This window comes from Podarcis tiliguerta (assembly GCF_965153285.1).
Source record: "Podarcis tiliguerta genome assembly, chromosome: 2".
NCBI classification, from domain to species: Eukaryota; Metazoa; Chordata; class Lepidosauria; order Squamata; family Lacertidae; genus Podarcis; species Podarcis tiliguerta.
In genome coordinates, this window is record NC_139535.1 from 1,209,922 (window position 1) to 1,228,988 (window position 19,067).

The 19,067-nt window shown below is 52.3% G+C and overlaps 2 protein-coding genes across 2 annotated transcripts; one reads left to right on the forward strand and one right to left on the reverse strand.

Annotated features, from left to right (window-relative positions):
- The first annotated feature begins 191 nt into the window (after positions 1-191).
- Positions 192-8,569, forward strand: LOC310670794 (H-2 class II histocompatibility antigen, E-S beta chain-like). Its single transcript, XM_083426556.1, is given in 7 exon segments — positions 192-317; positions 319-436; positions 2,105-2,374; positions 5,754-6,035; positions 6,143-6,253; positions 6,976-6,999; positions 7,554-8,569. Coding segments are annotated over 7 exon segments (930 nt in total). The 5' UTR covers positions 192-206; the 3' UTR covers positions 7,568-8,569.
- Positions 8,570-15,215: 6,646 nt separating this feature from the next.
- On the reverse strand, positions 15,216-19,058 carry LOC310670841 (HLA class II histocompatibility antigen, DR alpha chain-like). Its single transcript, XM_083426631.1, has 5 exons — positions 18,174-19,058; positions 17,360-17,617; positions 16,763-17,047; positions 16,328-16,469; positions 15,216-16,175 (listed from the first exon to the last, which is right to left on the reverse strand). Exons 1-5 carry the CDS (start codon positions 18,310-18,312, stop codon positions 16,172-16,174), a joined length of 828 nt encoding a protein of 275 aa, XP_083282757.1. The 5' UTR covers positions 18,313-19,058; the 3' UTR covers positions 15,216-16,171.
- Between the last annotated feature and the right edge of the window lie 9 nt (positions 19,059-19,067).

The window sequence follows — 19,067 nt, forward strand, 5'->3', positions numbered from 1 at the left end:
CTTTTGGGTGGAACTGACAGATTCCTGTTAAGCTTTATATTCCCCCCCCCCAAAGGTTTTCTGGGGAAGATCTTGATTCACACGCGACGCAGCAACAATGGAGAGATCAGAAGCAGCTGCGAAGGCAAAGAGGAACTTGCAGGTCGAGCGAGAGCAGAGAGAGCCCTTGAGAATGCTCTTTCCAGGAGTTCCCTGCCTAGCGACCGATGACGCTGCCCCGGCTCGGAGGCGGATTGGGCGCTCGCGGGGCGGGGAGGCGGAGTGGGCGGGGCCTGCAGGAGTTTCCCCCGGGGCTGAGCGGAGAAAGTGCCATTTGGGGGCGAAGAAGAGAGAAGGATGGGGGGCTCCGGCGCTGCGCCTTTGGCCTTTGGGGGGCTCCTGCTGGGGATGCTGGTGGTCTCCGCTTCGGAGGGGCTGGGCGTGGAGGCGCCTCCAGGTGAGCAAAGAGTCTGCCATGGGGGGAGAAGGAAGAGGAAACTCCGCTTAGCGGGATCCCCATCGCTGGGGCTCCTTTGAAGATCCCTCCTAGATGGTCTTCCATGATCTTAGCAGTGAGTCCGTAAGTGACTGTGAGGCCAATTCTGGATCCCCACGTCCTTCCACAGTGGGGACATTGATTTCCGGGGGGAGTTGATCCCCTGAGGGTTTGCCAAACGTGCCTTCCTCTTAGCACGTTTCTCCCTTGCGTCCTCAGTTCGAGTGTTTTCAAAGCCCATGACACCTTTGGTCAAGGCTGTTTTCCAACTGGAGCGCTCGCAGGCCAGTGTTTCCCAGTTGTCAGTGTTTATACTACATTTTGTTAGATTTGCTTTGAGAGAGTCTTTTAACCTCTTTTGTTGACCACCAGCATTACACTTTCCGTTTTTAAGTTAGGACTAGAGTAGTTAATAAGGCGTCCGAAAAACATGGTTTAGTTCAGGGAAGTTGATGTTGCAGAATCCTTGCTTCCCCACGGGGGATCTTTGCTCCTTCCAGGACACGGGGGGGGGGCAAAGGGGCAGGAGGGAAGGGGAAACACCCCCCCCCCGAAAAACAGCTGCTCAGGCTTCTTGGGCTGGGAAGGAGAGAGCATTTATTTATTGCAATTAATTATATCCCACCTTTCAGGATTAAAATCCTACCCCAGGAGTTTACAAATAACATTCTATTGAATTTTAATAAAACCACAATATTCACACATTAAATAGTCTTCCTGCAGGACAGCAGAGGGCAGGCAGCCCTAGGGGACTTTTGGGGGGCGGAGAGCGCAGCAGAATCTGGCCCTCAGCGCTTCTTCACCTGCCTCTCAAAATCATCCTCATCATTTATCTCCCATCATTTCCAGGAGATCTCATAACCAATTGTTAACTCTAGAGATGACTCGACATAACGCATAAATATACCTTTCTTCTGCTCCTAACACAGGCATGGGCGTAGCCAGGATTTTTTCGGGGGGGAGAGAGGAATTTTGTTAGGAGGAGAACCTCAGTTTGCTATGTATTTTTATTGATGTTTATTGATATCGTACGGGGGGGGGTAGCTGCCCCTCCCTGCCTACGCCCATGACACCGGCAGCAGAACAGAGGTAAAGGGGACCCTGAATCCCCCCCCCCCTCGCGGCAGATTCCCTCTCCCAGTCCCCCCTCCCCTGCCTTGGGGTCCCCTGGGTGCTGAAATGGGCTCCTGCGTAGAGAGGAGTCGCTTCCGGCGCTCTGGCAGGGAAAGCGAAAGTGAAACTGGGTCTCCCGCGGCGGGAGAGTCTGGGGGGGGTTTGCAGTGAAGCGTCTCCCCCCCCCCCCCTCGGCATCTCGCCCTTTTCCTGGTCTCTCTCCCACCCCCAACATTTCCTCTCGTAGCTTGTGCTTCCCTCTCCACAACGGCCTTTCGCTGCCGCTCTCTCCCTTTCCTTTGGGGGGGGTGAAAGGGGGCGGGTCTCCCTGCTCAGCCTCCGCCCCCCCCCCGCCATGGGATCACGTGACACGAGTGAGAGACAATCCGAGAGCGACGGACCATCTCTCTCCTGCCCGGCGGGGGCAACTATCCGCTATGGTGAGAGATGCGCCCTTAAGGCAACTGGGAACCGGAAGTCTCCCCCCCCCCAATTTCAATCTCCCCCTCCCCCCAGAGCATTTCCTGTACCATGAGAGGGGCGAGTGCAACTTCTCCAACGGGACGCAGCGGATCCGCTTCCTACACAGGTACTTCTTCGACCGGCAGGAGCTCCTCTACTTCGACAGCGACCGAGGGAAGTTCGTGGCTGTGGCTGAACTGGGGGAGTTCCAAGTCAAGAGATGGAACCAGGACAAGGACATCCTGCGGCGCCAGATGGCCAACGTGGATGTCTTCTGCCGGCGCGACTACGAGGGCATCGATCCCTTCGCCCAGTCCCGGCGCGGTGAGTCCAGAATGGGGGGGGGGGGGGCGTCATGGGAAACGGGACCCCGGAAGGACCCAAAATGGGGGGGGGGCGTGGGGTGGACCCAGGACTTTCTCCCCTCCCAACCCCCCCCCCCGCCGCCCTCCCGCTTTTCAGAGAGATAAAGGGGCCTTTCCTGATGCCCCACTCCTGGCAGAGTTTCTGTGTCCCTGGAAGCATCACAAACTGTTTCGTGTATTGCAATGTGGAGGGTGTCTCTCTTAGTTTATTTCTTTATTATTAATTAAATTCGCATCCCACCCTATACTTATAGAATCATAGAATCACAGAGTTGGAATAGACCACAAAGGCCATCGAGTCCAACCCCCTGCCAAGCAGGAACCTTGTAGGTCTCCAGGCAGCTTGCAACACAAAATTGCAGTATTTACAATAATAATAATAGTAGTAGTAGTAGTAATAGTAATAAAAATAACAACAATAACAACAACAATAATAGAAGTAACGATATTATTATTATTATTATTATTATTATTATCATCTATACCCCACCCATCTAGCTTGGTTTCCCCAGCCACTCTGGGCAGCTCCCAACAGAATTAAAAGCACAATAGAACATCAAAAACTTCGCTAAACTTCATTTACTGCATGCGATGTCCATGGTCCTCCCCCTCCTCATTCCACCCCCACAACGACCCTGTGAGGGAGGCCAGGCTGAGGGGGGGGGGCTGGCCAGGGACACCCAGGAGACTCAAGGCCCAGGGGAGATTTGAACCCAGGACACAGTCCAACACTGGACTACATTAGAGTGGGGGGCTGCAAGGGGGAATAGGCAGCCTTTCAGGGAAGCAGAGAGAGCACATTTCAAGCAGAAACCCTGAACATTATTAAAGTGCAAAATGATGTTATTTGGACATTACTCAATTATTAACTGTGACACCTTAGCATGTCATTTCCTGCACACCTGACATGGATTCACATAGGGCTGCCATACGTCCAGGTTTCCCAGGGAATCGGGGTGTTTAAATTGGGGGGGGGGGTTTAGAAATTAACCACAGTATCTCAAATCACATACGCTCAGGATTAAATAATAATTATTATAAACATGGTCCATTTCCTTCCCACCCACTCATTACTATTTGAAGCTACAAGGCTCCCCTCCAGCTCCGCCCCCCCCCCCCCCCCGGTTCTCCAGGAGTCATCCCTAAATCAAAAGTATATTGAAAGGAAAGTTACTATAATCACTTGGGGGGGGGTGTTTGTGGATTTGCATAACATATGCTCTATATCAGGGATGCCCAACAGGTAGATCGCGGGGGGTGGGATCCTGTGGTCTGCACCCCCCCCCCCAAAGCTCAACAACGTTGGCTTCCTAAAAAAAGTTCAACCGCTTTGGTAGATCACTGCCAGGTTTTTTATAGTCGGAGTTGATCTCAGTCTCTTGAAAGCTGGACATGCCTGCTCCATATCACATACAGATTGATGTGCTGTTTTTCAGTTGGAGTGAAGGGCCCCAAAATAAATTGGTAGTGGCTCTCTCTCTCTCTCTCTCTCTCTCTCACACACACACACACACACACAGAAAGATGTCTGACATGTGAAGCTTTCCCAAAGTGAACAGGTGAAGTTTTCCCAATAATTGCATTTCCGTAGGAGAAAAAGGGCTTAACCTGTTGAATTTCTGCCTTCCACTCAGCTCTAAAAGGCACAAGAGCCTCAGCTGTCTTCGTGAAATTCCCATCATCCCCAGCGAGCAGGACCAGTGGTCAGGGAAGATGGGAATTGTAGTCCAGAAAGAGTTGGCAACCCAAGTTTGGGAAACACTGAGTAGACGATTGTACTGTAAGTGAAGAATACTGTGCAGTGAATTCTGAAGAGCATCCTGTTTGCCAGGAAAATAGGAAGGGCAAACTCCTGAGATTCCCAGAACTAGGAAATGAGACAGAAGGATGGAAAGTGTCCTAGGAAGGGGAGGGGCATCCCAGGACCCCCAGGGAGTAGGAGTTCCCTGTTTGTGGAATGCCCAGCCTGGCCACTGGGGAAACTGCACTGACTTTGGGGAGATGGGGGGGGGGTCAGAGATCCCACTGGTGGGAGTGGGAAGTTGGGGGCTGGAAGCGTAGGATCGACTGACTGTCCCAGGGTCAAAACTAGGCTTTCTGTCACCTGGGACAAAGACCCAGTTTTGTAAAACACACACACACACACACACACACACAACCCTTGACACATTTGTTCATAAAGGGCATAAAAAGAGGTTTGGAAAAGGCTGGAAAAGAGAAATAGTCTCTCCAATTAGTAACACTGTCTGTGTGCGTATCTGGCTTTCATTCAACTTTAAGCAGATCTCCTCAGAGAGCAGTAGATCATTTGAGGAATTCTAAGAAATATCACGACTGTTTGTAATTAAAATAAAGTAATGGAAACTGATAACGATCAGGCACATACCAGAGAGTAAGTCCTATTGAACCTCTGAGTAAAAATGCGTACAACTGCAGTATAAGACTGCAGAATCTTTACACAGTTACCTGGGAGTAAGCTCCATTGAATTCAGTGGGACTTCTGAGTAGTAAAGGCTTGCAGTTTAAGGCTCTAAAATAAAAGAATAAATACTCCACAAGATTCCTTCAAAAATTGCTGGCTGCTAAACCATTGCAATTAAAGAATTTAAAGTGGTTTGGCTACATTTTCCTCCCAAATTACAGGAAGGGATAAATACAAAGAGCTTCGTATGTCAGCATAACATTTTTTCCCATTGCAGGTATTTTATTGTCAGCATAAAGAGGACTCAGTTTCTGTAGCTGATTGTAGGCAGCAGTGCCCTCTCTATGTGTTCACGTGGTGTAAACACGTATGTTGTCTTCTAGAGATCCAAATACACACACACACACACACACACACACACACACAATGAACACACAAGCAAGCAGCCGTCCAAAGTGCTTCTGTTCCCAAAAGGGCAGGAGGGGATTTTCTGATCTCTTCACCAGTTGTAATTCATCTCTGAGACTTTAAGGGAAGCAAAAGAAGAAGAAAGAAAAAGAAAACTTTCCCTTTTCAACTTTGCGTGGAGAGCAACCTTCTCCAGGATTTCTCTTTTGCACACAGTTCCAAAAACAGACAGGCAGAAGGGAATGGGAGATCCTTTTCTAGGTTTCCCCGTTTCCCCTTGCAGATCAGCATCACTCAGCAGATGCTTTTAGACTGTGGCGCCACCAAGAGGGTCTGCGGTGGAGGGGGGAGCCCATGCAAGCTAGGAGCCTCAGTGGCGCCCCTCTAGAGGCTTCCCCCGGGGCTGAGACCCTGACTAGCCCCCCCCTTAGCTACAGCCCTGGACTGCCCACCTCCCTGCCTAAATCTCTGACCTCCCTCCCACATCTCCCTTGCCTCCCTCCCACAGTCCAGCCCAAGGTGAAGATCACCCCCACAGACAACCTTGAATCTTCACCACACAACACTCTGCTGATTTGCACCGTGAACCGCTTCTTCCCTGCGGGGATCCAGATCAAGTGGTTCAGGAACGGGAAGGAGGAGCCCAAAGTGTGGACCACGGATCTCATCCGGAACGGGGACTGGACCTTCCATACTGAGGTGATGCTGGAGACAAAGCCAGAACGTGGAGACGTCTACACCTGCCAGGTGGAGCACGCCAGCTTCGAAGGCCCCGTCACGGTGAAATGGGGTAGGACGCCTTCCCAGCCCTGACCCATCTCCTGCCCAATGAATTGGGGGGCATTCCTGGGGGGCTGGATGGGTTGCTCCCCCACTCATGACTTTTTCTTTCTTCAGAGCCACAGTCGGACTCTGCCAGGAGCAAGATGTGGACGGGGATTGTGGGGATTGTGCTGGGGCTGGTCTTTGGGGCCACTGGACTCGCCCTTTACCTGAAGAACAAGAAAGGTGAGGGTGGGGTGCCAGGGGAGAGGGAGGGTGGGGTGTGGGGCTGGATTGGGCTCTGGGGCCCCCTCCTCTTCTTAGGCAGAGGCTCTGGAGAGGGTTCTGTTCCTTCTCCACTCCTAGGAGGTCCCTCTTGGTGCCTCAAATGGAGCCTCAGCTCTTATGGAGATGGTCTGAGGTTTAAATCTGTAGATGAAGACCTAAACCTCCTATCGTAACATATGAGGGAGAAATTCAAAAGCATCTCTGGCTCTGAAGCCTTTGAGCAGAGTAAGGACACAGATGTTTTGCAGCTTCCTGGTCCCAGCAGTAAGTCAAAGGCTCTCTCTCCCTGATGAGCGAAGGGCCTTTGAGACACTTACAGTCAGGAGGCGGAATTCATCTTCCTTGGGTCTTTTTGCTGTTTGTGTCTCTGAAATAAATCAACTGGGCAATGCAGAGCCCCAAAGGAGGCAGCTGAAGGAATATGGGAGGGTTTGTGGGGTGGGGGGGCATTGGGTAATGGGGAAGAGGTTAGTTGGCAAGATGTTCCCCAGGGTCCTTTCTGTATCAGGAAGGAAATATTTATTTCTACAAAGACTCATCTTTCACCCCCTCATACTCGATAAGACAGAAGGGGGGGGGAGTTCCTAGCTGTGCCTTCAGTGTGTCATCTTGGTCTTGGGGGGGGTTGCCGTATTCCCTGGTGCTGACTGAATCTTTCTATTCTTTATTTTCTCTCCCAGGGCAAGCTGTTCCTCAGCCTGCAGGTAACTTTCCTCTCTGTTTTTCCATCTTCTTCCTCCTCCTCCCCAACCCCCTTCTCCTGGCTGCTTGCTGTGCCCCCGCCATGGCTTGCTCTTAGAACAGAGGGGAGGGGCTTTCCATGGACAAATCCATCCCCCGATGCACACAGTCCAACATCATGTCCTGGGGTCTCCAGGGGAATGTCCCACCTGGGAGACAGTCAAGCAAAGTTCCTTAGCAGAGGCCGAGTGAGGAGACCAGGCTGGCGTTTGGCCACATTTGGTCCAGGGTCCATGGTTCCCCATTTCTGATCTAGACAGATCTCCTTGGTCTCTTCTGAGCCTCCTCTTCTCCACTGCCAAAGCCAGCCAAGTCTCCCTCCCTCTGCCTCCTTCCCTCCTCAGAGCCCCCCCCCCCCCGCCAGGCCCATAACTGGTGACGATGGGAATTGTAGTTCACAATATCTGGTGGCTGCTCTATGGAGTGTCCCCCCAATCTTGCCAGGGATTCTTCTACCCCTTTCTCCCCATTCCTCACCCCACAGTGATGGGCTTGTCTCTCTCTTCTCTGCCTGCAGGACTCATCAGTTAGACTTCGCTGCTCCATCAGGATCCTGGGATGTGGAGAAGCTCTGTTCTTCCTGCCAGTTGGCCTCTGTCCATGCTCAGAGGTGGAAACCTCCTTGGAAGGAGGATGGAAGGAGTCACAGATCAAGAACGACAGTGTCCGCCCCTCCCCCACCTCTGTTGCTTGCTTGTCATTTGGGGGAAGTTTCTTTTTGTGTTTCCCTTTTTGCTTGTGGATTGCAAGTTATGGCAACCTGATTCCTTCTTTGCACCTCTCTGCTAGAGAATTTGTGCCTTGAATCTCCCTGGAGGAGCCTGAGCTGTCCCTGAAAACAGCCATGAATCTGGTCAGACTGCCAGGACTGGTCCTTCAAGCCCTGATGGGAAGCCTGATACTTGAGATTCCTCATTGCAGGAGGTTGGGCTAGATGACCCTTGGGGTCCCTTCTCTACGATTCCATGAAATGCTAAATGGCCAATTATATTTATTGAAAGCTTCTCCCCACAGCCCTGTGACACGGAGGATGAGCCCCATTTTCGGAGACAGTCCCTGCTCCCCCCCACCCTCACCCTGCTGGCTTTATCTCCTTAGGGAGAGTATTTTGTCAATTTCTCTGTAAATATCCTGCTCTTTTGTGATCTTAAGGATCAGCCCTCTGACTGGGATCCTCACCTGACCCACTTCAAGGCAGAAGCAGATTTCACAGCCTTGAGAGTATCTCCTCTGATTCGCACCAGTGAAGAGTTTCTTCAGCTTCCCTCTGTGGTCCTTCAACTATTTTATTTCCTTTAAATTTCAATATTCAAGTAGCGCCACACTTGACAATCCTGGGTGTAAGAAAAAGGGTTGATCTGCCCCCATTTCCACACAACTTCACCTGAAAGAAGGTGACCTTCAGTCATACCTCTAGCACTTCCCCACCTTTGGGTCATTGACTTGCTTAAAGCCTTTTAATGTAACCATTCAACACCCCAAGGTGGTTTACCACACAAACATCCCAATAAAAGCAAGAAAGGTCTGTTTCAATCCAGTCTGTGTGTCAGTCATCAAAGGGGACTAATTTGGGAGCCATTTTTCCCTGGGAAAACCCTCCACACACCGCATGGTCTACTGAGGTGATTCCATTATGAATTTGATTTCAAACTAGCTATTCAGGAGAGCCAAATGCCTTTTTCAGTGTTTCCACAAATGTGAACTTTTCAGGGGGAGGAAAAACACATCTTTTTAATCCTCCTGTGACTAAAATTCCTGAGGGAATTTTCTGTTCCTCCATTTATCAGACTATGAGCCCCTTGGAGGAGGGAACATGGAGTCCGTTGCCCCCCTGGGAATCCCTTGACCCTTCAGGCCCTGAGGATGGAAAGATGCCAGTCTCCACTGGGAATCCATTTTCTCCTCATGTTTGGGCTCCCTCAGGAGAAAAGAGCGGGAAACACCTCAGGCGGAGGGAGGCTCCCTTGTTTCTGACCAGGTTCCTCACAAATTTCCCTGCCTGTTCTGATTGGGAAAAATGTCCGCCCTTTTCTCCACAGAAACTCTCCAGGATCCCCCCCCCCCCGACTCCTCTGCCCCGTTTGTTGTTTCTGGGGGAAACTGACAGGAAACCTCAAGGTTGACCAAGGTCTGAGGGAATTTCTAGTATCCCCTCAGGACTCGGAGGGAAACACGATGGACGTCCAGATGAAACCCCCACCTGCCACACCTCACGACCCCCGGAAGTGATGGCACCTCCACAAACCCCCCTGCCCCACTCCTTGGCCCCAAACCCAGCACTTGGGGGCTGGGAAGCAAGGAGGAAGGAGACCCTGTGCCCCCCATGGTGGGTCCTGACTTTATCCACCACAGTCCTCCTGAGGGAATGACACAACCTCCATTAGCCCCCTTTGCCCCCCTTGATGAGACTGGGAGGCAGCGTCAGCCAGCAGAGCAGACACCATTTTCAAACCACTTTTTGCTAGTGTGGGGGGGTAATAAACCCCCTCAGCCTGCCAAGAATCCCAGGAGGCTGGTGAGGGGAAAACACTCTGGGTAGTTTGTTATTTCACTTCATAAAACTTATACATCAGTTCATTGTGGGGGGAAAAGCAACACCTCAAAGTGCTATGCAAAAAGATAAACCAAGAGAAAAATTGCCACAGTGCTTTAAAGCACAAACACACAAACGCAAAAACATTAAAACCACCTCAGCTTTTCCGACATCTGGGTCGGCTTGTCGGAGCAAGAATGTTTTCCTCAGGTGCCAAAAAGAGAAGAATGAAGAAGGCGCCTCTTGGTTTCCTTAGGCAGGAAGTTCCAAAGTCTGCTGAAGGAGAGAAAGGAGAGGAAAACACTCCCAGGGGCCCATATTTACATGCATTCATTTATTTTTTAAATTTCTATACTTCAACTGTAGATTTCATGGAGGTTCACAATGTAATGGCGGAGGCCAAGATGGCAGAGGAGGAACCAAGACTACTAAACTCACACTAAGACAGGGAGCAAATGCTACAAAATCTGCAGACGAGAAGGGATTTCCTCAGAGGGAAAAAGACCCAGGCATCACCAACAGCAGGCAGGGTTGGTCTGGGGAAGAGAGGGAATGTAGGGGGTTGGACTAGATGACCCCTGAGGTCCCTCCTGCTCTACAACTCCATGAGTCTCTGAGGAGGAAAAGGCTTCAGAGCCCCCTGCTTGATCCTTCCAGAAAAAGGCCTCATCCCAGATACCAGGGATGAAATTGGGGAGAGGCCCTTTGATGATCTTAGGCTCTTGGGACCACGTGCCCTTGGCAGACTCCCCTTCTTCAAACGGCCGCATTTCAAGGCAAATGGGCCCTTTCACATTCACAGGACCTGCGGCTCTTTCTGCTGAGTGGGGCCCTGGCCTTCTGCCCCACAGCCTTGCCCTGGCAGCTCCCCTGGCCCCCCTCCCCACACGATACTTTGCTGAAGGTTCTCCTTTGCTTCTGCCTTGAGATCCAGGAGAATGTTTGCTCTTTTGCTGAAAGAGGATCTGCAAAAAGGATCCCATTTCCCCTTCTAAAGAAAACGTGACAACTGCAAGGTATAATATTGCACAGCAGGCTGGGCCTTGTCTCAGTCCGTCCCTGTGATGTCCCTGCACAAGCCTTGGCCCCAGAAGGGACGCCTCTCCCAAACCCCTCTCTGGGGGGTCATGTCCCTCCTGGAGCCTCTTGCCAGGGGGAGGAAGAGCTGGACGACTCTTTCGACTTGCATTCATTTCTGGAAGGAGGCATTTCTGCAAGGCACACTCAGAACAGGGGCAGAATAGTAGGGAGGGGAGGGAAAACAGCAGATCAAGACCCCCGAAAGCAGTGACTCCTTCCCTGGGGATGTTAGGACATGTTCTGTGCCCCTGGTCTTCCACTGGTGGGTCGCAGCCTGATCCCATGTGGGCTGAAACAGGAGCCCTGGCACCTCACAGATGTAAAGATGGAGAAATGCATGTTTGGGTTGAAAGGGGGTCTGGGGTCTGGAGAGCTTGAAGAGACCTGTCTCTGCCCCACAGCAGACTCACGAAGGAGGCCTGGCCAGCCTGACTGGGCCACATCCTGGCCTTGGCTGACCTGAAACACCCCCACCCTCTCCTGTGGGTCGTGCCCCATAGCCTTGAGGACTTGGGGGGGTCTCTGCCCATTCTCCCCTCTTCCTCCTCCCTCCTGCCTTAGGAAGAGATGACCCACTTTGCTCTCCTGACGCAAGAGGGAGGGGGCTGCTCTCCAAGGAAATCTCCCCCCACCTTGAGCCAAGGAGCCCCTATTCCTCTAGCAGAGGATGCTATGGGGCTTGCCCAGCCCCACTCCATTCAGCTCAGCCATTCCCAAGGGGGTCCGTCCCTAAAATGGCAATTCCTCTTAAGCCATTGCTGCTGGGCTGAAGGGGGGGGGGCGCTGTGCTTTAGGGGGGGCTGGAAGCTACTTCTCTGTGAGGAGGTTTTGCTGCGCTCCCGGTTGACCTCCGTCTCCTGGATCGTGGCCAGCTTCCCTCTTTCATTTCCCTGAATGCTGAGCTGTGCTCCAGGCCTCCCTGTGGGGGGAAGCGAAACTCCCCCCAGCGCCTTTCTGCAGCGTCTCCTCTGCTGCCAGAAACAAGGGGGCAGAAGGAGGGAGAGGTGGGGGAGGGAGACATGTGCTATGGGCCCGGAAGTCCTGCTTCTGTCACCAGGGAGCAGGCTGCCTGGATCCTGCCCCTCCTGTCCAGAGACCCCCTTGCCCCCCTCCTCTGGGTCTGTTTCTTCCTCCAAGAGGCCTCCTTCCCAGCCTCAAGCAGGAGCTGCATGCACACCCACATTACACTGCCTGCAAGGAGAAATCTAGCACATCAGGGAGGAAGGCTGCAGGCCAAGCCCTTGCCCCCGTTTCCTGCTTGCAGGGAGGTTATTCTGCTTCTCCTTCACATTGGGGAGACGGCAGCAAAAACATGAAGCTGCAGCTACAGTGGAGCAGTCCTGTCTCCCTTTCTCCCATGGGAGCCGTTGTGGAATATAGATCTGAAGTTTACAGCCTCAGTGCCTCTGGGGGTCCACAAAACCCACATTTCTCACACCCAGTTTGTCCCCTGGCAGCCCGTCCCTGAGCACCTTGTATTCTGAAGGGACCTTGACCCAGAGTTTCCTCCTCTCTCTCTCTCTCTCTCTCCCCCCCCCTCTCTCTCTCTCTCCAGCCAAGGTCCTTCTCTGTGGAAGTGACTCCTCCACTCTTAAACTGAGCCTTTGCCCTCAGGTGTTGCTGCTCTTTTGTGCCACCACCAGGAACTGGGCCAATGTGCAAATCCAGTTATGGGATTGGAAGCTCATGTACAGATAACCTGTGTTACGGCAAAATCGGGTGCGAGGCTGCTCTGCCACCCAGCTCGTCGGATTAAGTCCGCGGGTCCCTGCGGAGGAAAATGAGCTCAGCCGGAGACAGGAGCAAACTGCAGAAGATCCATGTTTATTGCGCAATAAGGTTCAAGGAGAGATTGAACCGCGAGAAAGGGGTGACATGAACTTTTTAAACTTCCCTCCATGTCCCAGAATACAGTGCAAAATACATCCCAGTTACATCATGAATACATTAAGAAGAGGTTGGGTTACACAGATTACATCATGAATATATTAAGAAGAGGTTGGGTTACACAGAATTAACATATGGAGGAGGGAGGGGGGAATATGCAGAGCTGGAGATATGCATAGATAAGCACATCCTGAGTCCAGGTGATGAGAAGACAATGGTCCATGTATGCATAGTCTGCCACCTGGCATTGCCCAGAGGCAAGGCTTGGCAGAGTGATTTGACAGGATTAGGGTCTTAACACTTTGCTTGAGGGATTATGGAGGACAGGGAAGGTGTCATGGAGTTCTAGAGAAATTGAGCAAATTGGCACGTTGATTTTCTATGATTTATAGATTTTAGTCCCTTCTGTCATTGACAGTTGGAAATAAATGGATATATTGTAGCGAAAAAGGAGGTGAAGAAGACATGCCCCCCCCTTCCGTATCACCTGCAACCGTGGGTGTAGCCATGATTATTTTTTGGGGGGGCAGGCCTTTTGTTAGGTGGCAGAACCTCAGTTTGCTTTGTATTTTAATTGATTTTTATTGATTGGGGGCTGCTGCCCACCCCCCACGGCTGTGCCCATGCTTACACCCTATTTGATTGGTCCTTTTTCGAAGCATTTTTTCCCTTCAGAAAAAACGAGATGCAGAGAATTCCCATGAAGGGCGGGGCTGAGTGCTGGGATGAAATTGCCTCCTTCCTCTTTGAAGCAAAATGCAGAGGCTGCCACAAGCTCACAGCTTGCAAACATTGGTGTTGTTGTTGGAGTCTGCCATTTGCAGTTTTGCCTTTAAGCCCCAAAATAGAAATTAGAGTGTTGGATTTCACATTATACATGGGATGATTATTGACAGTGGGGAGAAGACAGCCTCTTACTCCCGTCCCCCCCGTAATTCTTTAAAGCAGATCTTAAAGCCAGAGCTGCTCCAACAAACTAATTACTTGTTTTAAAAGTTCCTGTTTTGAGGGAACCTGAATGTCACAATCTTCACTTCTGCGCTCAAGCAAAAAAACAGAGGGGGGGGGGAGGTAAAGCACAGTTGCTATTGCTGCTGCTGCTGCTGGGGTGGGGGGGTGGCTTTGGCGTTGTCCTGCTGGGGACTTTCCTCAAGGGGAGGCTTGATGGGAGCCAATCACAGGTCCCAACGCTGCCTGGTCATCAGTTGCTGGGCAGGAAACAAGTTGCTCTTGCCAAACCCCTTGGAGTGCAGCACTTGCTGGTCTCTGACTGTGTCCTGGGCTGCTGAAGGGAAGAAGGAGCCTTTGACAGGCAAGAGGGAGGAAGGAGGAGGAAGACAGCCTGCAAAGATCAGGCCACCCGCCCCCCACTTTCTCCCTAGCTCTTTCCCTCTGGATCAGCCCTGACTTTTGGGGATCAGCCCTCCTGCTGTGGAGGCCCCTGTTCACTTGCACCAGGCCAGACTTATCCCAGATTTGAGGAATGTTGCCATACGGAAGGATCACTGCTCAGGGGCCCCTTCTTGCCCACTTGGGGTCTCTTGGCAATGCTAAACTCCGACTCTTACCCCCCCTTACTGGTACCATGTGTTCCTTCAGCTGCTTCCAGATGTGGAGAGTCTGCCCTGCGGCCTGGAGGGGCCTCCTCTCCTTCTGCCGACTGGGGCTCTGGCCTTCTGCCCCCAAATCTTGCCCTGGCGGCACTCCTGCCCTGCCCCTCTGCCAAACTCTGCCTTCTGTCTCTCTGCATTAATTGACTCCCCCCCCCCCCAATTTGGATCCCACCACCTGAGATCCAGAAGAAGGTATGAGATTGCACAACAAGCTGGGCCTTGTCTGTTGGCCTCTGGGATGTTCCTGCTCAAGGCCTGGCACCAGGAAGGACGCCTCTCCCAAACCCCACTCGGTGGTGTCATTTACCTTCCACAGACTCTTGCAAGGGGGGGGGGGGAGAGAAAGAGCTCAACAACTCCTTGCATTAATTTATCTTAACGAGGCACACAAAAATAGGGGCAAAACAGGGAACTACCAGAAAAGAGTGAATCCTTCTCTGAGGGTTTTAAGGCATGTTTCAGGCAACACAGTCAACTCATGATGGAGGTCTGGCCAGGCCTGACCTTGCATGTCCTGAAACACACACCTCTCTAGAGTGTTGTTGCCCCTGAAAGAAGACCTTCATTCATCCATTTGGAGGAGGTCTCTGCACATTTTCTCCTTCTTCCCCCCATCACTCACTCCAATCTCAGGAAGAGCAGGTGCTTTGATCTGGTGAGGCATTTTAGGACAGGGGGTTGGGCTGTTCTGTTCCTCTCATCTGTTCACTCAGAGGTGGAATCCACGGGTCCTGTGGGATAATGCTTTGGGGCATCACACAACCCACAGCAGGCCTTGAAGATCAGAAGAGTCCTGTTGCATCATCAGGCTGATTAGGGTCCCCCTGCCCAAGCATCCTGTTCCCAGCAGGGGACAGACAGACAGACCAGGGCAAAGGCAGGGAGGCATCAGCGCTGGCTCTCGTGATCTCTTATCATCTCCCAGAATCTGGGCCTAGAGACACGAGGAGTCAGTGTAGCCACTCTGGTTGCAATGCTACCCATTTCCTCAACAGTTCACCTTTTTGCTTTGAAATAATAAATATATCCAGAGCTTATAGGCAGAGAAAACAGCACTAAAAACAAATCAACAAACTGTAAGATTTATTCATTGCTTCTGGAAATATGGGAGCATGTATGAAAAACAGCAGTTGGGCTGCACAGAAGCCATTGGGAAAGTTTTGCGGAAGAAGAAGGGATGTTTTCCTCCACACTGACAGATACAACACTGCTTTATGTGGACGAGAAAGGTGTTTGGGGTCTCTTCCCAACTAAACTTCCCCAAAAAGCTGGATGAATCCTCTTTGGGATTAAGGAAACACCTGAGGGGTGCATTCCTGCAGTGCAATGCACGGAACTGAGTAAGGCTCTCTCCAAAAACTGGAGAGGGAGGTGAATGGTTTTGGGTAAGTGGGGTGGAGATATGAATTAGTATGCCTGACACTCTTGTTGGCAGGGGGTCTCCTTGAGCCATGCAGGTGCAAGGCGAGGCAAAGCAGGAAAACCCCACAAAAAACTATCCTGAGTCAACCATGGAGGATCTGCAGCCAAACCACAAGCCCCTCTGTCAGAGATGATTTAGGTGAGATTCCTGCAATGCAGGGGGTTGGACTAGATGACCCTTAGGGTCCCTTCCAGCTCTACAATTATATGATTCTATAAAATTCACAATTACTAGACAGCCAGAAGCAAAGGCACCAGGGAGTTTCAGAACCTGCATAGAGGGAGCTGTAAATGTTGAACCATGGCAAGACATTTCGTGTGAGTAAACCATATACTTTTCCTATTTACTTAAACAGTCTGAGCAATTTCTTTGCTAAAAGGGAAACATAAAAGGGAGAAAAGTAATATAAATCTGCCTAAGCATCTTTGGCTATCATAATTGTTCTCAAAAGCTAAACATATTATCCGAAAAGCTTCTAAGGATAAGCTGCACACGGAGGAAGCAACTCCTTCCAGCTGATTCGTAGCAGAAGAGACTCTTGGCAAAGGAGCTGAGCTGAGAGGGTTGAAGGAAGAGGCTGTCAGGAAAGGAATCCTCCATTATCTGAAAAGGAAGGAGAAGGGGGCTGGTGAGCTGGGAGTATGGAGGCTGAGCACCTTCTGGGCAGGATGAGGCCCACCCCACCCCTTTGCTGTGTATTTTGGGTTCCCTTGCATTTGTCTCTGAGCCCATGAAGGGAAACGGGTTCGACTCACATGAAGCCCCTGCGATCGTTCATCCTCATGGCCTTGAAGAAAAGGATGGTGCCAGCGATGATGCCCAGGATGCCAAAGGCCAAGCCCAGGGCACACAGCACGTTCTCCATCGTCTCCGGGATGGGAGAGGGCGCCTTGGAAACTGGGATGGAGAGAGAGGGGACAGGGCTAAGGGGGGGACTCTGATTCTCTGTGTGTGTTCAGCGGAAGAAAGAACCCAGGAGTCCTGACACACCTGCCCCACAGCCCTTAACGCACACACTTTTAAGTTAAACTGAGAGAAACTACCTCAAGAGGAATAAATTATTCAAAACTGCAAGTGTACTTCACTTGCATAAATTACTCTGATCTTCAGAACTTGTTTCTTATAAGCCATGAATCTGGGTTTCTGAGTTCAAGCCCCAGAGAAAAGGCCCAATCCTGCCCGGTGCTTACCCCAGATCTTCTCCATCTTTCCCTCTGGGATGCCCCAGTGCGCCACCTGGCAGACGTAGATGTCTCCCTGCTCAGGGACGAAGGGGAGGTAGGAGAACTTGCGGAAAGTGTTGTCCACGCTGGGGTAGAAGTCTGTCTCCTCCACGCCCTGGGAGACCACCTCGTTGTTCTTCAGCCAGGTGACGTTCAGCACTGGGGGGGAGAACCTGTCCACAAAGCAGATGAGGACGTTGGGGTCCCCCAGTTCCACGGCATTTTCCGGGTACACAGTGGCCGAAGGAGCAACTGAGGAAGGAGATGGAGAAAGAAATGGGATTAAAACCCATTGGAAGCAGTCTAGAAATGGAAAGCATAGCAATTAGCTGCTGTGGGTATTTTTGCACCGGGTGTTCAGGTTTGGGAATGCCTCTGAGCCTGTACAGAGTGCAATGCTGCCCCTCCCACCAGGTTTCCCTTCCCTTTTAGCCTGTCTCCGTCAGCCAAGGACTGGCTCCCTGGAGCAGAGTTCCCTCTGGGGAGGCAGAAAGGGGTCCTGAAGGGTCTTCCATGTCTGAAGCCAAGAGACCACCCCCTGCCTGCCCCCCAGCTCTCTCCTACCGTTCAGGGCACGGGTGCGGTTGCTTCGCTTCATGAGCACCTCCATGTTGTTCTTCATGACGGCGATGTTGGCCAGGGCGCCCTGCACCTCGAAGCTGGTGAAGCGCTGGAAGTCCGGCAGCCTCCAGACGTTCTGCTTCTTCTCCCAGTCCACGTGCAGGATCTCCTCGTTGTCAAACTCCAGCAGGAACTCCCCGGACTTCTTCTCCGAAGGGAAGCTCTCCTGGAAGAAGTCCAGCTCCACCAGGGTGTCCTCCACTGCAGGGGTGGGAAGGAGAGAGGGAGGCTTTAGGACCCCGCAGCAGGATGAGGGAGAACCTGCCCCATTGCTAGGAAAGGGGCCACCACCAGGAAGGCTCTCTAGGTAGACAGGAGGGGGGCCTTCATCTGCTCCCAAACACACAGACTTTAAAATCCCCTCATTTCCGAGCCATCACAGCCGCAAAAGGTGATCCTGGGGGGCATTTGTGTTTGGGGTGACTCTGGCAGATCGAAAGTTGGAGTAATCCTTCGAGAGACCAATCCATGACTCCTCACAGGGTTGCTGTGAATATAGCAAGGATGTAGCTCTGCCCTGAGCTCCTTGCCCCAAAGTGAAACCAAGAATACAAGGATTTCCTCCGAGTTGATAAGGGTTCTGCTCAGAGATGTTTTTTAGGGTCTACCGATGTTTCTGGCCCCTTTTGTGCTGCTGGGGAGGAGAGAGAACGCCCACAAGCAACGCCCAGGGGCGCAATGCTTCTCCCCATATCCCCCAGCCCCCTCTTAGGACCCCCTCCCCAGGCATCTCCCCCTCCCTCCTGCGCCCCCCGACCTTTCAGGGCTCCGGCCCCCCTTGGCGGGGCGAGGAGGAGGGTCGCCCAGAGGCAGCAAAGGGCTCCTCCTCCTCTTCCTCCTCCTCTTCCTCCTCCTCTTCTTCCTCCTCCTCCTCTTCCTCCTCCTCTGGGCTCCATCTCTGCAGCTCTTCCTGGGCCGAGGCGGGCGAGGGGCGATTCAAGCCCAAGTGTCCCTTGCCCCTTCCTCCTGGATGCTCGCCCTCCAAGTGGCTGTGGGGCGGGGGAGGCCAGGGGGCGGCTTTGGCGGAGCAGAAAAGTCCCTGCCAGCTCGGCCAATGAGAAAGCGCCCTGGCGATGACCAGCCTGTCTCCAGGTAGACCCTCCCCAGGCAGGAGCCTCAGCCGGAGACGGAGCGAAAACAGCAGCATTTGGGGTGGGGGGGGGCTGGATCTCCCCAAGAGGGGAGGGGTCTCCTCGAGGGACGGGGCTGCGGGGCCTCCTCTCTGTCTCCCCCCCGTGTGTTTCTTCATGGGGCTCCTCAGACACCAGCGCCAGGGCTGTTTCTTGCAAAGGGGGGCTGGAGGGGGCTTTTATTGGGGGGAGGGGGTCTCCTCATTGGGGGGCTGCCAGGTCTCCTCGGGATGCAGGCTGGGGGGCGAAGGCGGGGAGCCCCCTTCCTCAATTCCCCCATTGAAACTTCCTTCCTCTTTCCGGATACATTGAACTAACGAAGGTTTAGCGGCTTAAAACGCAGCAGAAGAAAAGCGCATCTCGCTGTTTTGAAGCCTGAGGCTGAAATTTCCCTTTTTTGCTGCCAGTGTAAACTTTTGGATGGAACTGTCAGATTCTTGTTAAGCGTTATATCCCCTCAAAGGTTTTCTGGGGAAGATCTTGATTCACACGCGACGCAGCAACGATGGAGACCTCAGAAG